Source organism: Myxine glutinosa, chromosome 1 (assembly GCF_964187855.1).
Source record: "Myxine glutinosa chromosome 1, kmMyxGlut1.1, whole genome shotgun sequence".
In the NCBI taxonomy this organism is placed as follows: domain Eukaryota; kingdom Metazoa; phylum Chordata; class Myxini; order Myxiniformes; family Myxinidae; genus Myxine; species Myxine glutinosa.
In genome coordinates this window covers 343,152,114-343,174,756 of record NC_136261.1, presented here as the reverse complement: position 1 = coordinate 343,174,756, position 22,643 = coordinate 343,152,114, and the positions used below count along the sequence as shown (strand labels likewise).

At 44.0% G+C, this 22,643-nt stretch overlaps 1 protein-coding gene across 2 annotated transcripts in view; it reads right to left on the bottom strand.

Annotated features, from left to right (window-relative positions):
- LOC137412890 (calcineurin-binding protein cabin-1) overlaps positions 1-22,643 on the bottom strand; it is a 180,766-nt gene that overhangs the window by 94,783 nt on the left and 63,340 nt on the right. For both annotated transcript variants that reach the window (XM_068098225.2, XM_068098230.2), the window contains 6 exons: positions 19,132-19,210; positions 10,834-11,018; positions 10,223-10,417; positions 9,896-10,129; positions 3,320-3,559; positions 2,729-2,855 (listed from right to left, as the gene is read on the bottom strand). In XM_068098225.2, the coding sequence (XP_067954326.2) occupies positions 2,729-2,855; positions 3,320-3,559; positions 9,896-10,129; positions 10,223-10,417; positions 10,834-11,018; positions 19,132-19,210 (1,060 nt within the window). The remainder of the gene's footprint in view (positions 1-2,728; positions 2,856-3,319; positions 3,560-9,895; positions 10,130-10,222; positions 10,418-10,833; positions 11,019-19,131; positions 19,211-22,643) is intronic.

Genomic DNA, 22,643 nt, shown 5'->3' with positions numbered 1-22,643 from the left:
AAACTAATCGCGAGTGTGTCCAACTCTTTCCTTCAAATCATTGAAACTCTTCTTGGGACACTCAAATATTTTGTTATAAATAATATTTTGTTCCACGTTTCTTCCAAGACATTCCACAGACCATCTTGGTTGCTGGGATTCTTTTTTTAATTTTTATTTGTCCAATAAGCCACATATAGCTTCAATGATATTTAAATCTGGGCTTTGAAGGTGCAATTACATGTATTGAAGGACTCCAACTTCCTCTTTTTTTTTTTGCAAAGAGGTTTCACTTATTTCAGCTGAGTGTTTGGATCATTATCTTGCTGTAATATGAAGTTTGGACTACAAAGTCTTGCACCACTGGGGATAGAATTTGTTTGTACCTTGCTACTGACAACATACAATCAATGTTTAGCAATTTTCCAAAACGACTTAAGGAGATGCACCCCAGGCTTGAATTGGACCTCGTCCATGCTCAATTGTTGGCTTCAAGCAACACTCTTTATAAGTCTCAGTTTTTCGTCATTCCACATACTGTCTTTTTAGCCTGGTGTTGGCTTGGCAGTTAGGGTGCCGGCTTGGGATCCTAGGATCCTGGGTTCAAATTCCGGTCGATCGCTGAATTAACGCCAGTGGGGTTGACTCAGCCTGTCATCCTTCTGAGGTCGGCAAATTGAGTACCAGCTTGCTGGGATGAATGATCCCGGTGTGTACCCCGGTTTAGAATAGGTACACCGTATCCCTGCGCATCGTCAGAGCGTGACCAAGGGTTGGCATCAGGAAGGGCATCCGGCCATAAAAACATTGCCTAAAACAGGGAACCATGATTGTCATGGGGCCCACAAGGCTAACCCCCGCTCTAGCGGGGAAAATGGCCTTAAAACGATCATTCATTCCACATACTGTCTTTGATTAGATCCAAAAAACTGGAACAATGGTCAAATGTGCTTTTGACATCCGAGACAAAGTTTCATAGTTCAATTTCTGTGTTAATAGGAATACTTTAGCCTTTTGGCCTCGTTTCCCTTTCTTAGCAGAGGTTTTCTTACTGCAACACATCCCAAGTCATGATTTCAAAAGCGACCTTCATACCGCTGATGGATGAGCAACGACACCTGAACCTTCTGTCAGTTGTTGTCAATTTAATGTTCATCTTCTTTCTATTCCTTTAAAAAGTTATCAAGCATTGTTCATCCTTGTTAGACAGCTTTTTAGGTCTTCAAGTCCTGAGTTGGTCAATGACAGATAAAGTTTCTTTTCACTTGTTGTTTGTGCTTCATATACCATAACTTGAAAAAAAAAAGGTAATGCAAGCTATTTCACTTAATGTTTTTCTTTCTTTTTGCAGAAACACAATTCTATGGCAACCTTCCACTGAAATTTATAGATATCACAGTTAACCTGGATAGATCTCTATGCTGCAGTGCAAAAAGTAGGATTTTAGCTTTATCGATGTGCAGAGAACATAAATTAGATTTGATTGGTAAATGTGAAAGATTAGCTACGACAACACTTCATGTTGGCTGATCATCGATAGTTTACTTAGAGTTCTGATCATAATCTTTTGGAGATTCTGTTCAATCTATACATATAAATGTGAATGTCGTTTGTTCGGTTGTGCCTCATGGACAGCCTAAGCAAGTGACTTAGAGAGGGAAGAGGGCGTCCATGGGCCTGGGGAGGTGGGGAGGGGAGGGCGGGCGTGGGGGTGGGAGGGGGGGGGGTACCTTTTCATGACAAAAAACATGGGCGCATCAGATTTAGACTAGGGGCGTGCCCAAAGGGCGTGGCTTCCTCTGACTATAAAAAGCCCACTAAACTAAATTGCTTGAATGACTATTTATTTTCCGGGCAACGCCGGGTAACTCTGCTAGTGTGAAATAAAAATTGCTAAATGACAAGCTTGGTTTATTCTCACCCAAACTAAGCTGTATTGACAACAGTCAACATTGTAATCTACCATATAAAACACAATATGGCAGTTTGTGTGTTTGTACAGATGTTTGTCCCCCTTCATAAGGGAAGGTTTTAAAGGCCAATCTTTTAACACTAATGTGTGCTCACTACGGTCTATTTTTGAGCATAAAACAAACTCAAAAAACAATTTCCATAAAAGAGTAATTATGTCTCTTCTATTGGAAATGTAGACGGTGGCTTGTAAACCGAGCATCAAGGGTGGTGTACAGAAGCGTTCTTTTTTAGATAACAACAAATACACGTTGCAGGGAGGTGAAATTCGCTGCACGTGATGTGCAACACACGCAGAGTAAAACAAGTGTTCATTTATGTCTGCATGATGTCTAATACATAAAGAAGATATAAACAAACCTGACACTAGGCTAAAGCTTCAGACGTTGGCACGCCCATGAGGCTGCACTGTCGAATAAACCGTTTCAACCAGTCATATTTGACGGGCCTTTTACTGGTAATAGTAGAAAACACGAGTGGAGTCTGAGTAAATTGATGATGCTCATAACAATCATATATTGCAATCCCTGAATGTGTTTAAGACTTTTGCATCGCAGTGTGTAAAATAATAATAGGGGCTGTGGTGAAATAAAATAAGGAGAGGGACATTTCTGATTGATGGTCAAGGTGGCTACTGTGGAGAAAGACATTGAAGGGTCAATTGTGGCAGTAAAAGCATGAAAACTTTCTGAAGTTACAGATGTAACTGAGAAAATAAGAATGGGATAGCTGTGGTCGCATTAAGATGTGAAAGAGTTGTCAGTGATGAGAGCAATACCTTGGTGTCGTCTGATTTTCTGGACACGCTGTTCTTCATGTCGAATGATACGGTACAACACCAACCATGGTAACTCTGGAGAAGGAGGAGGATCCATCCCCTCTACTCCAAGGAAGCCTTCCAGGAGCTATGCATACATTTTACAAATAAAGTATTCTCAAGTTAAGGGCCATAATATACATATTGCAAATACAGGAGACAGGAAGTAAATAATTAAATTGGAGGAGTGGGCGGGGGTTAGGGGGGGGGAAGAGTTGGGTTTTGGTTAAATGAAGTAGAATTAGGAGATAAAGAAACACGAGCATGTGGCATTAATGTTTGAATGTCAATGTCCACAATTTCCAACTCATGTTTAAACATATTTTTATCCCTTCAATTAAATCCTTCAATTGGCGGAATAATTTAGACAACTTTGATGACAATTTCTCACTTTCTGGGAAATAACCTAGTTAAATGCTATAGGGCTTTTTAAACAAACCATCAATCGTATTATTGTTAATGGTCTGAGAAAAAATATATATAAAATTATAGGATTCACAAATAACTACCATAATGATAGACAATGCAATCCCAGATCTTTCCTCATAATACCTGCACTAGGCTGGCTGTGAGTCCAACAAGGGTGGGTGTGAGAGAAGGGTTCAAAAGAATGTCGGAATCCTCTGCGAGACAGTGATCTATGCCAGCGAGCAAGCGGCCTGCAGCATCCTGCCATGCAGTGCGTGTTTCCGATGAGGTAGAAGGTGCACATGCTTGCTGTAGTGCCTCCTGTAGGGCCGTCTCCGAACATTCCAAGCAGTGTGCAAAATCCTTTAGACGCAGTAAAGAATTCTGTGGGGGTGAGGGGAATGGAGGATGGTAAGAAAATCAGTGTGAGAAAATAAATAAATAAATCAAAAACAAAGAAGACAAAAAATATATCATTATAAAAATGATTGTAGTTGGGACACAGCACATTGGAATAATGTACAGATGACAAAATGGTGAAACCTACAAGATCCAAATCAAGTTGTGATATCATCTGAGAAAAGTTCAGATGTCCAAAATTTCGTTCAGAAAATAGTCGTCAATTGGGACAAAGCAGGTGATTTATTTTTTTTTAATGCCTTAATCCCTCATAGCCTGGTGTTGGCTTAGCGGTTAGGGTGCCAGCTTGGGATCGTAGGATCCTGGGTTCGAATCCCGGTCGATCACTGAATTAACGCCAGGGGGGTTGACTCAGCCTGTCATCCTTCCGAGGTCGGCAAATTGAGTACCAGCTTGCTGGGATGAATGATCCCGGTGTTTACCCCGATTTAGAATAGGTACACCGTATCCCTGCGCATCGTAAGAGCGTGACCAAGGGTTGGCGTCAGGAAGGGCATCTGGCCATAAAAACATTGCCTCAAACAGGGAGCCATGATTGTCATGGGGCCCGCAAGGCTAACCCCCGCTCTAGCAGGGAAAATGGCCTTAAAACGATCATTCATTCATTCATTCATTCAATCCCTCAGAAATAACTCAATTTCTTAATCACCCACAGATCGCAATTTCTAAGAAGTCAATTTCTCACTCTCCGTGTACTGATCTTAACCTCCCAATGTCAAAGAGTACCTTTGGCATTGACTATGCCTCTGCTCCCACCTCTTGTTTGTCTGTGTGTTGTACCATCCTACAAAAAAGTAACAACTCCATCTACATCTCAATCTCAGACAACATGGACCAATTTTTAACCACTCATCCCAACTCTCGCTTCCTCGTATGTGGTAATTTCAATTGGCAAATTGGCTGGATGTTGATACCTCTCTCACCAATCATGTCTCTTCACCAAGGACTTCTATGACTCCATGGGACTGACTCAATCTGACAACTTTCCCACCCAGATTTCTCTAATGACAAATACTCCCTTCTGGAATTGGTGATGACGAACGTTCTCACAAATGTCTCCTGCTCATCCCATCCTCCAATTGGTTCATCTGATCATATGACTGAGTGTCAACATGCTTCTGGCGATTCTCAGAGCCCCCTCGACAGGGCTGACAACACTGTTACTTCTTTCAGACAGATTGGCAAGGACTGCGAGCAAACATGTCAATACAAAACTGGTCTCCTATATCTACCACCCCTGATATTAAGTCAGCCTGGGAATTCGTCCACATAAACTTGCCTGCTCTTATTCACAGCTCCATCCCATCTGGTCTTCAATTATCCTAATCTTCTTCCCACACATGGTAGTGAATCCTGTGGTGAGGCAGTTGCTTCGAAACAACTTGCCTTCACTTCCTAGAAGGCAATCTTAGATCATTCCACAAAGCCCGCAACACATGTGTATCCAATATCAGGCCAGCCAGAAAACAACATTGTCCAAACTCTAGATTGAACTTTCAAACTTGCCCACCTCCTCTAAAACCTAGTGGTGCCTTATTAAGTCTTCCTCTAGGTCTAGAGTCTGCTCCCATTTAATCCCCTTACCTCTCTTCAAATGGCACCACAGCTGAATGCTCATAAAAAGGCTGAATGTCTCAATTCAGTGTTTGCTTCCAAATATTGTGTCCCCAATACCTCGCTCATGTGCCCATACTGGACAATCTAACCCAACTGCTCATTATTTATGTCTTTTTCACCTAAGAAGGTAGAGAGATTTCTGGCAATCCTAGAATCAGATTTTGCAAATGGACCGGACGGCATCAGATCACGGGTCCAAAAACAACACATCCTTCAACGACAGACCTTTCAGCTTACTTCCAATCATCAGGAAGGTCATGAAATCTATCATCGGAGATTATATGAAATCCAACCTTTTCGCAAACAACCTCATCTCAGATCATCAATTCAGATTCAGACCAGGTCACGCTACCTTCGACATGCTGCTTCTCCTCTCCCACCAATGAATGGAGGCCCTCAATATCAGACATGAGATAAGGGCAGTCTCTCTGGATGTACTTCAAGCTTTCAATACAGTCTGGCATCCTGCCCTCCTCTCCAAACTCTCTATCAATGGCACCCAATGCCAACTTCACACATAGCTTACTGACGCCCTCTACTCTCGTAGCCAATGTGTGGCTCTCAACGGAAGACTTTTAATCTCCTATCACTGTCAAGGCTGGAGTGCCCACTGTTACTCATCTTCATCAATAACCTCCCTGACTCTCTGAAAATCATCTTTGTCAATTTGCTGATGACTCCACCCTCTGCAATAACATCCCTCACTCTTCAGATAGGCAGACAGCCTCTTTACAAAAATCAGACCTTGATAGAATCAAAAGCTAGTCAAACACTTTGAATACGTCTTTAGATCCTGACAAATTTCACACTCTGAAAGTGGCAAACCCTCACATTGACTTTCTCAACTATCTTCTTGAAGAAGTTCAGTCCCTCAAACTCTTTGGTTGTCATATATCGAAAGTGAGACCACTATCAGCCATGATCTTTGTTTTGCAAAACACATTTCTAAGTTGGTCTTGCTTCTGTATCCATCTTGTCCTCCCCATGCATCTTCTCCTACCCCCTCATCCTTCCACACAACCCTTATCTGTCCAAGTCTCCCTCTATTTTGTTTATAAACCCCGCTGCCAGTATTCCCTACAACCTTTCTTTCTACTGTTCCTTTTATTATTTTGCGTCCTGATCCATTCTGCGTTCTAGCTCTTCCATGAGGCTTGACTTTTGTACTGCATACAAAAAGGGAAGAGAAAAAAAATAGAGAGTATGAAAGGGAGAGAGAGAGAGTGGGGAAAGAAAAAAAGAAAGGAAAATAAATTAAAAATATATATATATGAGATAAAGGACAAAAAAAAACTACACAATTCGACATTATGATGTCGACCGATATGCCTCTGCCCACATTTAGTGTTTGCTTACTCTAACCTGAAACCTCACCATCATTGGCCTCAATATATAATCTGTAAATATGTATGAAAGTACATGTAGGTAGTTTCGTTAAAATCCCTTCCTTGGTAACATTTTTACCTGACACGACCTCTGACCTTTGACCTCTTGATGATCAAATCTAATCAGTTCATCTCTGCTCCATAATACATCCTTGTATCAAGTTTGGTTCAAAATTCCATCACTGGTTCACAAGTTATCATGGTTCACAAGTGATAACAGGATTTTACCTAACATAACCTCTGACCTTTGACCTCTTCACCCAAAAATATAATCATTTCATCTTTGCATTATAATACAGTAAATACTTGTACCAAGTTTAATTTAAATCGCTTCAGCTGTTCTCAAACACCACATTTTTCCTGACGTGACCTCTGACCTTTGACCTCTTCATGCCAAAATCTAATCAGTTAATCTTTCCATTATAATATATACTTATACCAAGTTTGGTCAAAATCCCATTACTTGTTCACAAGTTAGTATGGTAACCATTTTTACCGAACAAAACCTCTGACCTTTGACCTCTTGACCCCATAATCTAATCAGTTTATCTTTACATCATTATACATTCTTGTACCAAGTTTGTCTTAGTTCCCTTCAGCCGTTCTTAAGTTATAGCGGAAACGAAAACCTATCATGGATGGACGGAAGGACGGACGGACGGACAACCCAAAATCATAATGCCTCTGGCAACTTCATCGGAGGAGGTATAAAAAACAAGTAGAGAACAAGTCAGGAGACGACGATGGTTCATGAGCGAGCGGTATTCAATGACAAAGGACGGACTATAACCGAAACAGGCCCGGACAGGCCAGGCCCGGAAATGTCAAAACGAAGGTTACTGACCTTGAAATGATAGAAAATAATGTATAATCAGTTATGAGGTTAGTTAGCTACACAATACCGAAAATTCGGTGAAAAATGAAATGAAAATAAATAAATAAATAAATAAATAAATAAATAATGAAAAATATATATATATACAGACTTGGCATTTAATATGGAATATTTTTTTGTGGGGGTGAACTTACTTTTCAAGATGACTTAGAACCAAAAGTTCATTGGAATTATGTTGAAATTATTCTAGATTTTGTTAATGTGACCTTGAAAAGAAACAAAAACCACATTTGACATTTCGAAGCAAATAAATTGATCCTTGAAAGTGATGTAAACTGATATCGAACTCAATTCACGGACATTGCTGTGTTAAACTTCTGTACGTTTTCCAGAAGTATCTCTATTTTGCACATTAGCCAAAAAAAAATTTCAACAAAAACAAAAGCTAAATTATGACTGGGATTACGGACAGTAAAATTACAGTTCAGTACTTCGTGTAACCCCCACGAACATTCAGGAGAGCACGTACACGTCGAGGCATGCTGTTCACGAGATTTGCCAAGGTTTGGGCAGGAATCGCTTGCCATGCAGTGACAATAGTCTGCTGCAATTCATGCACAGATGCAGGCTGCTGGTCCAAGTTGTCAATTTGACGCGTTAATTCTGCCCACAAGTTCTCTATCGGCTTCATATCCGGGGACATGGCAGGCCACTCCATATGCTCTACACCATGGTCAGCAAGAAAGTGTTGGATCATGCGAGCACAATGAGGCCGTGCATTGTCATCTTGGAAGACAAAGTTTCCTCAAAAGGTTGCACGAGCAAATGGAAGCAATGTTTCTTCCAGAATGACCCTGTACTTGAACTGGTTCAGGTTTCCATTCAGAACAACCAGGTCAGTTTTGCCCCCTGCATGAAAAGCAGCCCAAACGGTCACCCCACCACCTCCAGCTTGGACTCTTGGCACTATACAATCTTCGTTGTGGGCTTAATGCACTTGTCTGCGCACTCGGACGCGGCCATCTTGACAATACACCAGAAATCTAGACTTGTCACTGAATGTCACGTGATTCCAGTGTCCTGGCTGCCATTGACGGAGCTCTCTGGCCCACTGCAATCGGCGCTGGCTGTGTTGTCTGCCGTCTGGTCAGGCGTGGCTTTCTCAGGGGATGCCTGGCACGATAGCCTGCTTGAACCAGTCGTTGGTTGACTAGCCTTCTGGATGCAGGCACATTTGTCAGTTGCTGCCACTCAGCCCGAAGCCGATTAGCTGACTTGGTACGGCCATTGCAGACTAACCGGTGCAGCTGGCGATCATCTCTCCTTGTGGTTCTGCGTGGACGTCCTGGCCTCGGTATTGGAGTAGGGACACCCCTCTGAGCATTTCTTTTCAGGATCTTTGACACCTGACCTTGAGTGATGCCATACTGCTGAGCAATAGCATGCTGTTTCATGCCAGAATTTCGTAAGGCCACCACTCCATGACAAACAGCATTGTCAAGATGACAGACCATCTCCAGAGGAAGTCGCAATAACTTTTGTAGACGTGCAGCAGTTGTTTTCCACTAATACAGAACGCAACAACCCTTATATACCCGATTGTGAAGCCAATCGTCAAATGTACCTGTCCTTACATTTTGTCACGCCACCTGTGATATAATCCTGTTATTGACTTCTTGCTGTGAAAGACAGTGACATGGTTCTTTCAACAAAGACATCACCGAAGGTTAAAAGAAACTCACCAGATTGATATACTGAGTTCAGAAAGTAAACCAAAGTCAAGAAAAAAAATATATTCCATATTAAATGCCATGTCTGTAAATCGAGCTCCATGGGGCTAGACACACGAAATTCGCCTAACCAAATATCGAAAACCCTGTCAGATTCCACCAAGCCCCTCGGAGAAGATGTAGCTTGAACTCGATTACCCCCTAAAAAAACATCTTTTTCGGGCGTGGCTCCGCCTACAATGGGCGCAATACGCCCACTCTAGGCAGGACACAACTAGATCATTATATCAACCTCCCACCCAAGTTTAATCAAGACCAGATGATATCGTCGGGTAGTTATGCTGCGGACAGACAGACACACAGACAGACGCACACACATGACGAATATAGTGGTCACTTGATAACACATGAACCAAAAATCACTTTTGCATCATCACTAGAGATTGTGTACGTTTGCAAAACCTTCCTCTCAGGTAATGTACTAGATTCCATTTCTCTTTATTGATACTCCCCTCTACCACCTTGACTGACCTGTTCCATGTGCTGAAGGTGGTGTTACTACTGTATATGTCTGTGATACCCTTACCCACCATCATGAACTTCCCTTTTCTCTCTGAATACTCTGAGGGTGCGTCTCAAGGCTGGATATTCCTTATTTTTGTATGTGTTTTAGGATAATCCAAGCAAATTATATGAGCATTGAAGAGTAGTCAAATGAGCTGGAATAAGGTACCTGCAATAATAAAAGTTGTGCAGGTCTTTCTGGAATTGCAGCTGAAAAGGATGCAGACTTAGGAGATTGAGTTTGTTGCGACACCCCAGCTATAGTGCCTCCACCACTCCCAGCCCCTGAAGTAAGGGTGGGCTGCAAGAGGGACACGACAGAGGAATAATCTTCGGCCTCAAAAAGACGTTGCACTTCCTCCAGAGATTGGCACCTCTCCAATGATTGCAGTTTCTTACAAATCTAAGGGAGCAGAAAGAATGGATTTTTTTTTTTAATGCAGGACAAAAATAGTGAAGAAACGAACAAAATGGAAAAACCATGACCAAGAATTACCTCCTCTGTAGAAATAAGAGAATCAACAACGAGGTTTGGAAGTCGAATTAAGGTGCCCGATTCTTCTTGGATATCATGTGTTGCCTCCTTAATCGCCCCGACTTCTTTTTCACCTTTTGAAATGTCCGATTCTTCTTTTGTTTGCAAGAGTTCAGCACAAGCATCAAAGCTTGTCAAAGCACGATCCGTGTCACCCTGAATGCCAAATTGACAAGGAAAAACGAGTTGGACACTATAAGAAGCATCCCAATGAAAGATATTTGACAGACACAAATGATATATAAATCGACAATCGGGCACCAAAGAAATTGCATGGCACTTTGTTGATCTTTTGAAAGAACAAATTGATGGATTCCAGAGATTGGAAAAATAATTTGAATTAGTAATACAGTATATCAAAAAAAGCACATGGCATTAGTTACAACTATTTGTCCCAAGTCATCATGGTTATATAAACCACAATATTAAAAATGTATTCTGGATTTATTTTCTTTTTTGAAATATTGTATGCCAGAGTTCCACATATGCACCAAATACTGACATTGAATGCATCGACGTAAGGTAGCACACACAATAGGGCACTTTACTTCAAATATAATCAATGGAATTACCAGCAGCATGTTGAGTCTGGCACTGAGCCATTGCACTCTGACTGCAAACAACATCCAATAATCACCAAATGGCTCGCTTTGCCCACAGGCAAAGCTCAAGAGGCCCACATCGGCCAAGAAAGTTTGTGCAGGTAATCCAGGCCCCAGAAATACAGCAGCAGGACCAGTAGCCTTCCGTGGAGACACTTGCAGAAAATGGAAGAGGAAAGGAACAAAAACAAAAACCAACAACAGGAAGGTACAGGCCCATATTTTTTCAAAGGATAATCGGAAGGAAAAGAAAGACATTTATGTGCATTCAAGCAGTGATCAAGTTCACAACTTTATCCGTGCTCAGTGAATTTGGGGTAATCTGAGATTTCAGTCAACTTCACTACCAGCACCAAATTGTTATGAACTGGGGAAAAAGGAAAAAGAAAAAAATAACACACACACACACAACACACACATCACACACACAACACACACAACACACACAACACACACAACACACACAACACACACAACACACACTACTAGTCACCTGCTCTTGGGATGCAAAAAACTATCAGAACAACTTTACACACAAAGGCACAACAAAGTATGCAAAGTGATTTATTGCCATATCTGCAAAAATTAACATCCCAGTTACAGAAACCCCATGGAAAACACGAACCAAGGGCAATCATTGAAAATGAGGAAGTCATGCTCACGCCATCACATAGGCTCCCCTGAACTTCGTTCCAGGTGAGCTAAAAATGAGGTCAAGAGATCATGAATGATCCCATCGAGCGTGAACATAGAAAAAGCACAGTGACCGTACATAGTCCTCAGGAACAAAAAGGAAAAGACAGCATTGCTGATTGAGATATCAGTACCCAGCAATATTTGCCTAAACAATGCAGAAATCAAGAAAATAGCCAAATACCAGGACCTCAAACATAGGGGCAATACCCCTGGCACTCACCTGGTAGAATAACAAACAGTATACTGCACTGACTAAAGATACCTATTTTGGGGGGCAACCCCCAAAGGGGCATATTTTTTTAATGCCGTGAACAAACTTGGTACATCACGGGTGGTGAGGGTTGTGGTGAAGTTTGATCGGAAATGTATGTGTAGTTTCAGAGAAGAAAGCAAATTCCTATTTTGGGGGGGGGTCAAACCTGGATCCACTTTGACACCCGGTAAACCCCCCTTAGACACAGATTTCTTTCATGCCGCGAACAAACTTTAGTCACAACACAACAAATGTCATTTGTGCCAAGTTTGGTCGCAATCCCTTCAGCGGTTTCGGAGCATAAGCTGCAAGTGTTTACGGACGGATTGACGGACGGACGACGTGCCATCACATAAGCAATGTCATGGCCATGCTTGCATGTGTAAGCCATGATTCACCTAATGGATGATTTCCAGGCTGCACGATCTGTTGCTCGCCCTCTTGTAGTCCTTTAACTCTGACATCTCTCAGTAACTCATTCCATGTTTTCCTCGGATGGCCTCAAGCTCTCCTTACATTCACATTCATATTTATACACCTCTTCACACACCTGTCCTCCCCCATCCTTTTCACGTGTCCGAACCAACTCAATCTAAGTACCCCTACACATAACCTCACTAATGCTCTCGATACCGAACCTGTCTCTTAATTCCACATTTGGTTTCCTATCCTTCAGTGTAACATCACACATCCATCTCACCATTCTCATTTCATTTCGTTCACACCTCTATTCAGCCTCCTTTTTAATCACCCACGTTTCACTGCCATACAACATCGTGCTTCAAACGCAAGCTGCATAAAGTTTTCCCTTTAGTGGAGAAGGATCCCCCTTGATGTCAATAGTGGTAACAACTCCCTAAACTTCCTCCGACCAATTCTAAATCTTGCAATCACTGCTACTTCTACACCACCACCTGCACTAATCATATCACCAAGGTAACAAAATGTATCTACCCATTGCAGGAGATATGTCTCCATCAACTAATCTTTCCACTCTGACTGGTGCCACTTGTTTACCTGTGCAGACATCACATTTAAAGTCAGGAACCACCTGCAATCTACCCCCGATGTCACTACACCTCTTGTGCACCCAGCAGTTACAGTATTTACACAATATTGAGTTGCTACCTACACTTTTTTTTTCTTGTTTTTTTTTTAATGCAGACAGCACAAGGCCACCTCCCCCTTGTATGGCCTGTATGGCCAAAATAAAAAGCAGCAAAGAGAGCTGTGTATAAGGCAAGGAATATGGAAGAGGTGTACAAGTTGGAGGATGGTGGGAAGAAGATGATATATAAATTGGCTCGAAACATGGATGGGATAGTCAGGACATGAAGGGGGAGGGGGGCGGTGATTATGGATGGTGGCGGGAAGGTAGTGACAGAGAGGGGAGCAGTGGTGAAGGTGTGGCAAGGATACTTCAAAGAGCAGTTGAACCGGGGAGGAAGCAACGGCGAGGTGGAGCTGCCGTGTTATGTGGAGGGGAAAGTGGAGCTGGTGGGGATCATGGATGAGGAGGTGGGGACAGCATTGAAGACGATGAAGAAGGGAAGAGTGCCAGTCATTGTTGAGGTGTGTACAGAGACGACAATTGCAGCGGGAGAAGTCTGCGTCAGTTGTACGAAGAGGCTGTTGAATGTATGTTTGAGAGAGGGTTCAATTCTGGAGGATTGGAGGACATGGTAAATTGTACCAATTTGGAAGGGGAAGGGGGACGTTCAAGATCTGGGGAAGTACAGGGACATTATGCTCCTTAATCATGTCATGAAGATGCTGGAGAGGATTCTGGATGGGAGGATAAAGAAGAGTGTGGAGATGGAGATCGGAGAAGAGCAGCAGGGGTTTGGAAAAGGTAGGGGGACGACGGATGGAATGTTCACCCTGAGACAGCTGGTGTTGAAGATGGTAGAGGTGCAAGGTGAAATAGCATTGGGATTTGTGGACCTGGAGAAGGTCTACAACACTGTCCCAAGAGAGATGGTGATGGCAACACTGAAACAGATAGGAGTGCCGGAAGTAGAAATTAGATTGGTGGAAAGGATTACAAGGGAATGAAGGGAAAAGTTTTGGCTGGTCCTGGGATGGTGGACGAGTTCAATGTGAACATCGGTTTCAGGCAGGGAGGCTCTCTCAGCCCACTCATGTTTATAATTGTGATGGAGCTGGTAAGCAGGAAGGTAAACATGAGGGGTATTCTGGGGAGGATGTTGTATGCGGACAATTTGGATGGTGTGGTGGAGAGTATGTGGGAGATGCAGGAAGTACTGGGGGAGTGGAAGAAGGCATTTGAGAAACATGGGCTGTAGATGAGTATGGAGAAGACTGAAGTGATGTGAGTCTGGGAGCAGAGGAAACAAATGAATATCAGGTTAGGGGGGAAGGAGATCAGACTGGGAAATAGGTTTAAGTATCTGGAGAAAACAGGCAATGGTAAAGCGGAGGCAGAGGTGCGGAGGAGGATTCAGGTTGGCAAATGGGTGTAATGGCAAATGCATGGAGGAGGGTGGAGGGTAAAATGGCAGACAGAAAGATATCATGGAGATTGAAAGGGAAGGTTTTGATGTCGTGTGAAATGCCAGCCGACTTTACGGTCTGGAAAGGGTGGTACTGACAGAGACACAACAACAGAGGCTGCAGGTTTGCGATAACAACTAGTTGGTTGAGGATTGTGGGAGTGAAGAGGGTGGAGATTGCTGTGCAGATGAGCTTGACGGGGAGATTGGTGAAATGCCGGCTGAGATGGGCTGGACATGTGGTGCGGATGAGGGAAGAGAGAAAGGCAAAGAGAGCAGATAGGTTGAGGGAACAAGCAAGGTCGGAGGCAAAGAGGTCTACCGCAGTTGAGATGGGAGGATTGTGTGAAGAGGGATATCAGTAGGGTGGAGGTGGTTGGAGAGTGGAGAAAGTTGGCAAAGGACAGAGGGGAGTGGAGGAGTATCATGGTCAAGGCAGAGCAGGAGTTTGGTGCCATTGTATTGGACCTAACCCCTCAAAGGAAAAAGGAGGAACTACAAACTATAAACAAACTATAAACGATCAATCCTGGTGTTTCGCAGACAGGGTGATACATCAGTTTGTGCTGTCCTTCGGATGGACGTTAAACTGGATGTCCCACCTGCCATGATCTGTCAGTTGGTGGACGTTACAGATTCTGTGACAGTGTCCATCGCGAAGAGTAGGCAAACCATCCCCAGCATTCTGGCCAAACTTCAAATTCCTTCCCTGACTTCATGTGTCGAAGTGGTCACTCGTCCAAAATTGTAACCCTAGCCAAGAAACTGCTCTAGTGGAACTGATGCTCTGTATAGAGCATGGTACAGTATATGAAGCATCACATGAACACACTGCAGTAATTGTTGGTACAAAACAATCAACAAACAAAACATGCAGACTGTCCAGAACTGATAGAAAACAAGCTCATCACTGCACTTGATTTTCCTCCCAGGCAAAAAGGGGAGCTGGAAGGAAGGAAGGGGGAGGTATATGTAGCATACGCAAGAAAAAGAAGTGACTGTGAAAAGGGTTTGAGGGTTGAAGGGGGAGATAGGTAGCCACAAAGGTAGATAAGGTAGATAAGAAGCAAGTAGCCTCAAAAGCAATGAGAGGAACAAAGCGATCAAAGGTCAGAGGGGATCGAAGGGGGTGGAGGGGAGGGGGGGAGGGAGAGAGGGGGGAGTAGGTTTTGGGAAAAAAGCCACAGCAGAGGGAAAAGTGGTGGATGGGTAGGGTAACAAGGATCATATTAGTGGGGGGCCGTGCATGGGAAATTTTTTCTTTTCATTTCAAATTGATGCAAAAGTTTCGTTTTCAGTACCAATTTGAAAGTAAGCACCTAAAGAACAATTTTGGTTTGAGTGTCAAGCACTCGAATAAAATGTTTGAGTGTCAAATAAAATATCAACGAATCAACGTGTGAGCCGTTTATCAGTTCGCAGGTTTGAAGTGGTGAGATAAAAACAATTGGCTGTTCTGACCATCATGCGATATTTCACCAAACCAGTCAATGCGCAGGATGCTTGGCCACCACCCAAGATTGTAATTCAAGACAGCAGCTGCATGGCTTTGAATGAACGCTTCACACTGCTGTCCATTCGAAATGTTGTACTATGCCTGCCAGCCAACCCAAAAGCTCAGTGTGGACACAAGAATGCTTTTTGGGATGTTCACATTTCTGGATTCGTCACCAGTGTGAAGCCAACGCAAAAGGTCTTATTTTCGGACGACTTTAGAAACTTTCAACCCAGCAGAGGTGCAATGCGCAAGAGAAGGTGGAAGCGCAAGAGAAGGTTGAGGCGCAAGAGGGCATTGAGGCGCAAGAAGGCGTTGAGGTGCAAGAGGGCATGGAGGCGAAGGAAATGGTTTGAGCCACATTTGTGGTGGCTCCAAGGCCAAGGGAGTGGCCATGGCAGAGACCAGAGTGGCAGAAGCTCAGGGAATTGCACTTTCTCACATCTGGTGCTGACAAAAGAGGAGCTGGAGAAGGAGTTAGATGCATACATGGCCAAGACGAGGAGCAAGTTGGAACCTCGGCTCGACGCCTTCATTCATGATGTGGATATGAGTTCAGTATAACTCCTTTCGATGTCGTTTACATTCGCTTTCTATATACAGGGACTTACCGAGTTGCACAAATTCTCGGCGATGAGGGTATTCTGAGAAGAACCCATCAGCGTTTGCTTTGTGACATTTAAGATTTTGTTTGGAAGTTTTTTTACCATTAACGTTTCTCCTCCAAGGATTTTTGCCTGAACTGATAAACCATCCTTTATTTTGAGTTGTACTCATGTGACTTCCAACCGGTGTGTACCCCGATTTAGAATAGGTACACCGTATCCCTGCGTGTCGTAAGAGGCGACTAAAAGGGTTGGCGTCAGGAAGGGCATCCAGCCATAAAAACATTGCCTCAAAAAGAGAACCATGACAATTACGACTACATATGGGCAGGGTACAGCCAGAAGTACCCCGTGGGGGACCCCACTCCCTCTCGTCAAAACTCAAGGTGGGGAACCCGATCGAAGCAAGGGTGGAAATAATTCCATTTATGACGACGAAACGTCTGATGCCCGACGTGGAGATCGGTTTCTGAGATTTGGGACATGGAATGTAGGGACAATGACAGGGAGATCAGGAGAAGTGGTGGAAGTATTGGTCAGAAGAAGAGTGGACATATGTTGTGTGCAGGAGACAAGATGGAAGGGAAGTGGTGTGAGAATGGTGAAGGGTAGGCAGGGACAGAAATACAAGTTTGTGTGGCAAGGGTGCCCATAGGGCGTGAATGGTGTTGGTGTCCTGTTTTCTGAGGAGTTTGTAGACAGTGTGGTGAGTGTGACTAGAGTGAGTGAAAGGTTGATGATGGTGAAAATGATGATTGGAAAGCTCTTGGTGAACATCACCTCGGGATATGCTCCGCAGGTTGGTCGGAGCGATGAAGAGAAGGACAAGTTCTGGTGTGCTATAGAGAAGCTGATGGAAAACGTGAAAGATGAGGAAGTTGTTGTGGTAGGAGGAGACCTAAAGGGACATGTGGGAAGGAGTATGGATGGTTTTGAGGGAGTTCATGGAGGTTATGGCTATGGTGTGAGAAATGGAGAAGGTGAAAGGATTTTGGAGTTTGCTGATGGAGCTGATTTGTTGATTTGTAATACTCAGTTCCAGAAAGAGGATAATAAGCTTATTACATACACGTCATTGGTTTTGAGGGAGTTCATGGGGGTTATGGCTATGGTGTGAGAAATGGAGAAGGTGAAAGGATTTTGGAGTTTGCTGATGGAGCTGATTTGTTGATTTGTAATACTCAGTTCCAGAAAGAGGATAATAAGCTTATTACATACACGTCAGGTGGGTCGACGACAATCGTTGACTACCTGCTGGTGCGTAGGCGAAATAGGGGTCACCTCCAGGACACAAAGGTGATCCCGGGGGAGGAGGCTGTTTCACAGCACCACCTGGTTGTCTGCGACATAAGGGTGAAAGGTGCGAGGAGAGCTCAGCGGGTGAAGTACCAACCGAGAATGAAGGTGTGGAGGTTGAAAGAGGTGACAGTAAGGGAGGCATTAAAAGAGAGGCTGAGTAGGGTAGAGGATGATGTGGTTGAGCTTGTAAGTGGTTGGATGTCAATGAAAGATAGTCTGTTGGGAGCCGTTGGTGAGGTATGTGGATGGACAAAAGGACCACCGAGGCACTCGGAAACATGGTGGTGGGATGATGAAGTTGGAAAGAAGATGGACGAGAAGAGGAAGAAGTTCAAGGAGTGGCAGAAGGTGAAGGGTACGGGGGCAGAAAAGGCAGAGCATGAAAGTTATAAGGCAGCCAAGAAGGATGCAAAGAAAGAGGTAGCAAAGGCGCAGGAGGCATGTAGGAAAATGTTCGGAGAACACTTGGATTCGGAAGAGGGTCAGAGAGCGGTATTCAGGATTGCAAAGCAGATAGCGAAAGAGAGGTGTGATGTGATGGGGGTGAGTTGCTTGAAGGATGAAGTGGGACAAATCGTTGTGGACTCAGATGGAATTAAAGGAAGATGGAAGAGATATATGGAAATACTGTTGAATGCAGAGAATGAATGGGATGGCAACATAGAGAGTAACCCAGTTTTAGGACCGGCAGAGAAGATAACCGAGAAGGAAGTTGAGGAAGCGATAAAAGCAATGAAGAGTAGAAGTAGAAAAGCGGGAGGGCCGACGGGAGTTGTGGGAGATATGTTGAAGGCAGCGGGAAATTGCGGTGTGAAGAGAATGACAGAGATCTGCAATCTAGTGGTGAAAGAAGGCCGCATTCCAGTGGTTTGGGAACTGAGTACCCTCGTCCCTCTATACAAGGGGAAAGGTGACCCTCTGGACTGTGGCTCATATCAACGAAAATCAACGTATCAATGAATTGCGAAAGATGATGGGAATAGAGCCTGTGATGGATGCTGTGAAGAGAAACGGGTTGAGTTGGTTTGGTCATGTGTTGAGGAAGGATGAAAGTGACTGGTTGAAAAGAGTGATGGAAATGAATGTAGAAGGAAGTAGAGGACGGGGAAGACCGAGAAAGACTTGGCTAAAGATGGTCGAAAAAGAAATGCGGGCAAGGGGGTTAACAAGGGGAGATGCAGAAAATAGGGCAAAATGGAGAACATTGTCATGGGGACCGCAAGGCTAACCCCCGCTCCTGCAGGGAAAATGGCCTTAAAATGCCTGTTGTTGTTGTTGTGTTGTTGTCAAGCACTCATATAAAAACATTTTTTGGGGGGATTTGGAGGATTTTTTTCATCACGAACCCCACCATATAGGACACAGAAAGATGAGGCAGAAAGTGCAATTAAAATAATTCAAACACACCTGTAGGAATTCGACCTTTCATCGTCAGCCATCGGTCCAACTGTATCTCCATAGCAACCAAGCAGGCTGTATATACTTCCTGCAAAAAAAAAAAATTCCAAACATGTACAAGATTGTCTTTCAAGACTGGTGAATTGGAAAGGGCAATCAAATAGGGAGAAATGTAAATCAAAGTAGAGGTGCAATATTTGCAGAACTACACCACCAATGCACTTCAACTTGGCATTGCGAGAATCCATATTTTATCATCTTTGATTGCAGTACTTTAGCAGGGTTCCTCGGATCGGTAAAATATTTTGTTTCTTCCCTCCAGTTGAAGTTCATCCCAAATAAGAATTTGTACAACTGGAATGAATGAATGAATGAATGATCGTTTTAAGGCCATTTTCCCCGCTAAAGCGGGGGTTAGCCTTGCGGGCCCCATGACAATCATGGTTCCCAGTTTGAGGCAATGTTTTTATGGCCGGATGCCATTCCTGACGCCAACCCTTGGTCACGCTCTTACCCTGCACGCAGGGATACGGTGTACCTATTCTAAACCGGGGTACACACCGGGATCATTCATCCCAGCAAGCTGGTACTCAATTTGCCGACCTCGGAAGGATGACAGGCTGAGTCAACCCCCCTGGTGTTAATTCAGCGATCGACCGGGATTCGAACCCAGGATCCTAGGATCCCAAGCCGGCACCCTAACCGCTAAGCCAACACCAGGCTAGTATGAGCCAACACCAGGCTACTGCAATGAGTTAATAATTTTCTTTACCATCATCACAACCCCTTGTGTTCTCAACTATTCATAGCATTTGTTTTGTAACAGCTTTTTCTTCTTTATTCAACACTGCCAAAGGCTCCTGGGTGAGCTTGTATATGAGAGCAATCCCAAAAGATGTGTCACACCGGTTGTTTTTTCAACCAAAAGTGCCACATGATTGCTAAATTACATACATATTGTCTCATTATTATTTACCGACATGGTTGGTAAATAAAAAGCTTCACACACTATTTTTTTCAGGTTTATGGAATTAAAAACAAGGACATTTCACTGTGGGCGGAAGCTTCAGTAAAAAAAAAAACGAAAAAAAAACGAGAACACTCCACTCTTCGACGTCGACCAATAGGCCTTCGCACACATTACATAATTATACATAGTACATACATGTACCAAGTTTGATTTGAATCCCTTAAGGTTGTTCTGAAGCTGTGTCCTTCTCTCCTGACAAAGTGGAGAAGTTTCTGGCAAACCTCGACTGATTCTGCAACTGGACCAGACAGCATCAACCCACGGGTCCTAAAATCCTGCTCTGCAGCTCTGTCTCACCCTCTCTCTGGTCCTTTCACCCTCTCTTTAGCTGAAGGTCATCTGCCTGGAAATCAGCCAACATTACTGCTTCACACAAAATAGGTGCAAATACAGATCCTTCCAACTACAGACCAATCAGCCTGCTCCCGATAATCAGCAAGGTCATGGAATCCATCATCGCTTTTGACATCAAATCCTTCCTCTTCTCCAATGGCTTGATCTCCGATCATCAATTTGGATTCAGACCAGGTCATTCTACTCTGGACATGCTGCATCGGCTGTCTCAACAATGGATTGAGGCCCTCAACGCCAAACAGGTAATCAGAGATGTCTCCCTTGACATATTAAGCGACTTCGATACGGTCTGGCACAAAGCTCTGCTCACCAAACTCCCCTCCTATGGTATCCATGGAAACCTCCATGCATGGCTTACAGACTTCCTTTCTGGTCGCAGTCAACGTGGTGTGGCCCTGAATGGAATTCTCTCATATACCCTTCCTGTTCAGGCTGGAGTTCCTCAAGGCAGTGTTCGGGGTCCTGTGCTTTTTATGGTCTTCATTAATGATCTTTCCAACTCTCTGGAAAATCCTCTCTATCTCTTTACTGATGACTCACCTCTGCCGCTCCATATCTCAACCCTCAGATCGGCAGGCAACAGCCTCTTAACTCTATGCAGACCTGGACAATATCTCAAACTGGTCGAACAAGTGGAACATGTCTTTCAATCCTGATAAATCTCACACTCTCACTTTGTCTCTCCGAAAAGATCGTCTGGAAAACCCTCCCATCTACTTTCTGAACAATCCTCTTGAAGAAGTTCTGTCACTCAAGCTTTTGGGTCTCTCTATCTGCCATGATCTTTCCTGGGAAAACCACATTTCCAAGGTGGCCTCCAAAGCCAGTCGCCGCCTGGGCATCCACCATCGTGCAAAGTCCTTTCTGGGCACTTCTGAGCTGTTCACCACATACAAAGCTTTCATCCGCAGCTCAATGGAATACTGCTCTCCGAACTGAGCTGGCGCTCTTGCCTCACGCTGATTCTGAGGGCCTCTCTCTCTCTCACAGCAGGCAGGTTTGGTGGTCTTTGTCTTCTACTGACCCCTCTCCCCCTGCTCTATCTGTGCTCTAAACCGCCACCCCCCAACCCCCCCTGCCCCCCCCCCCCCCCCAAATATTCCTGCAGGACGCACAAGATCTGCCAGCAACCCTCTTCTGGTGAAACTGCCAAAATCAAGACTCTCTGCTCACCTTAACTCTTTCATTCCCCTTTTCTCCTGCCTCTGGAACAAACTCCTCACTCTCTTCAATCCCACTCCTCCCTCCAGATCTTTAAAGCGGCTGTTCACCACCATCTCTTATCTTCTCCCATCCAAAACCTTGATCTTTTCTACCCCCGTTAAAACACCCGAAATCTGCCTCTTTCAATCCCAAACTTCTTTCCTGAAATTCCTAGTAGTGTCCATTTACTTTATACCATGTACCTCTCCCTCCTCCCCCAGCCCTTCCCCTTCCATAGATCTACCGACGTCTCTGTTCTCTACTATTGTTGTGCTTGTGTGCTTCCCGCTCTCTCCTCCTCGTCTCCCGCTCCCTTCATTGTATGTTTTATGTGTCCATTTATGTTTTCTCATGTTTTATGTGCTAATGTGTGTTTAATGTGCTTGCTCTTACATGAGTTAGGCAGTTAAGAGGAAGCATCGTTCATTTTTTTCAGGAAAGCACCAAATTTGGCACAGATGTAGTATGGACCTATACAATTGTTTTCCTGAGGGGCGCCCAAAAATTCAGAAAATTCAAAAAAAATCCAAAAAAATGTCCTGGATGCCGTGAAAAAGGGGAGAAAACGGGTATTGATTCGAACTGTAGATTCTGATATTGTGGTCTTGGCAATAGCACACTACTTTACCTACCAGTCACACGGTGTGGAGGAACTCTGGATTGCCATCGGCACTGGTAAAAGCTACCGCTACCTTGCCATCCATAAAATTGCCACCGGCCTTGGCCGCAGGAAGTCCGAGGCTAGAAAGATATGTTGCCATCCTCTATGACCGGACTACCGAGATAAAGACAGTGAATGACATGTGCCGACACTTGTTCACGAAGAAGGCAAGAACAATTGATCACATTCCCCCAACAGCAAATGCCTTCGAACAACACCTAAACGTGCATGTTTTCAGGCTGGACACGTATGGAGTCAGGCACTTGTGCCCTA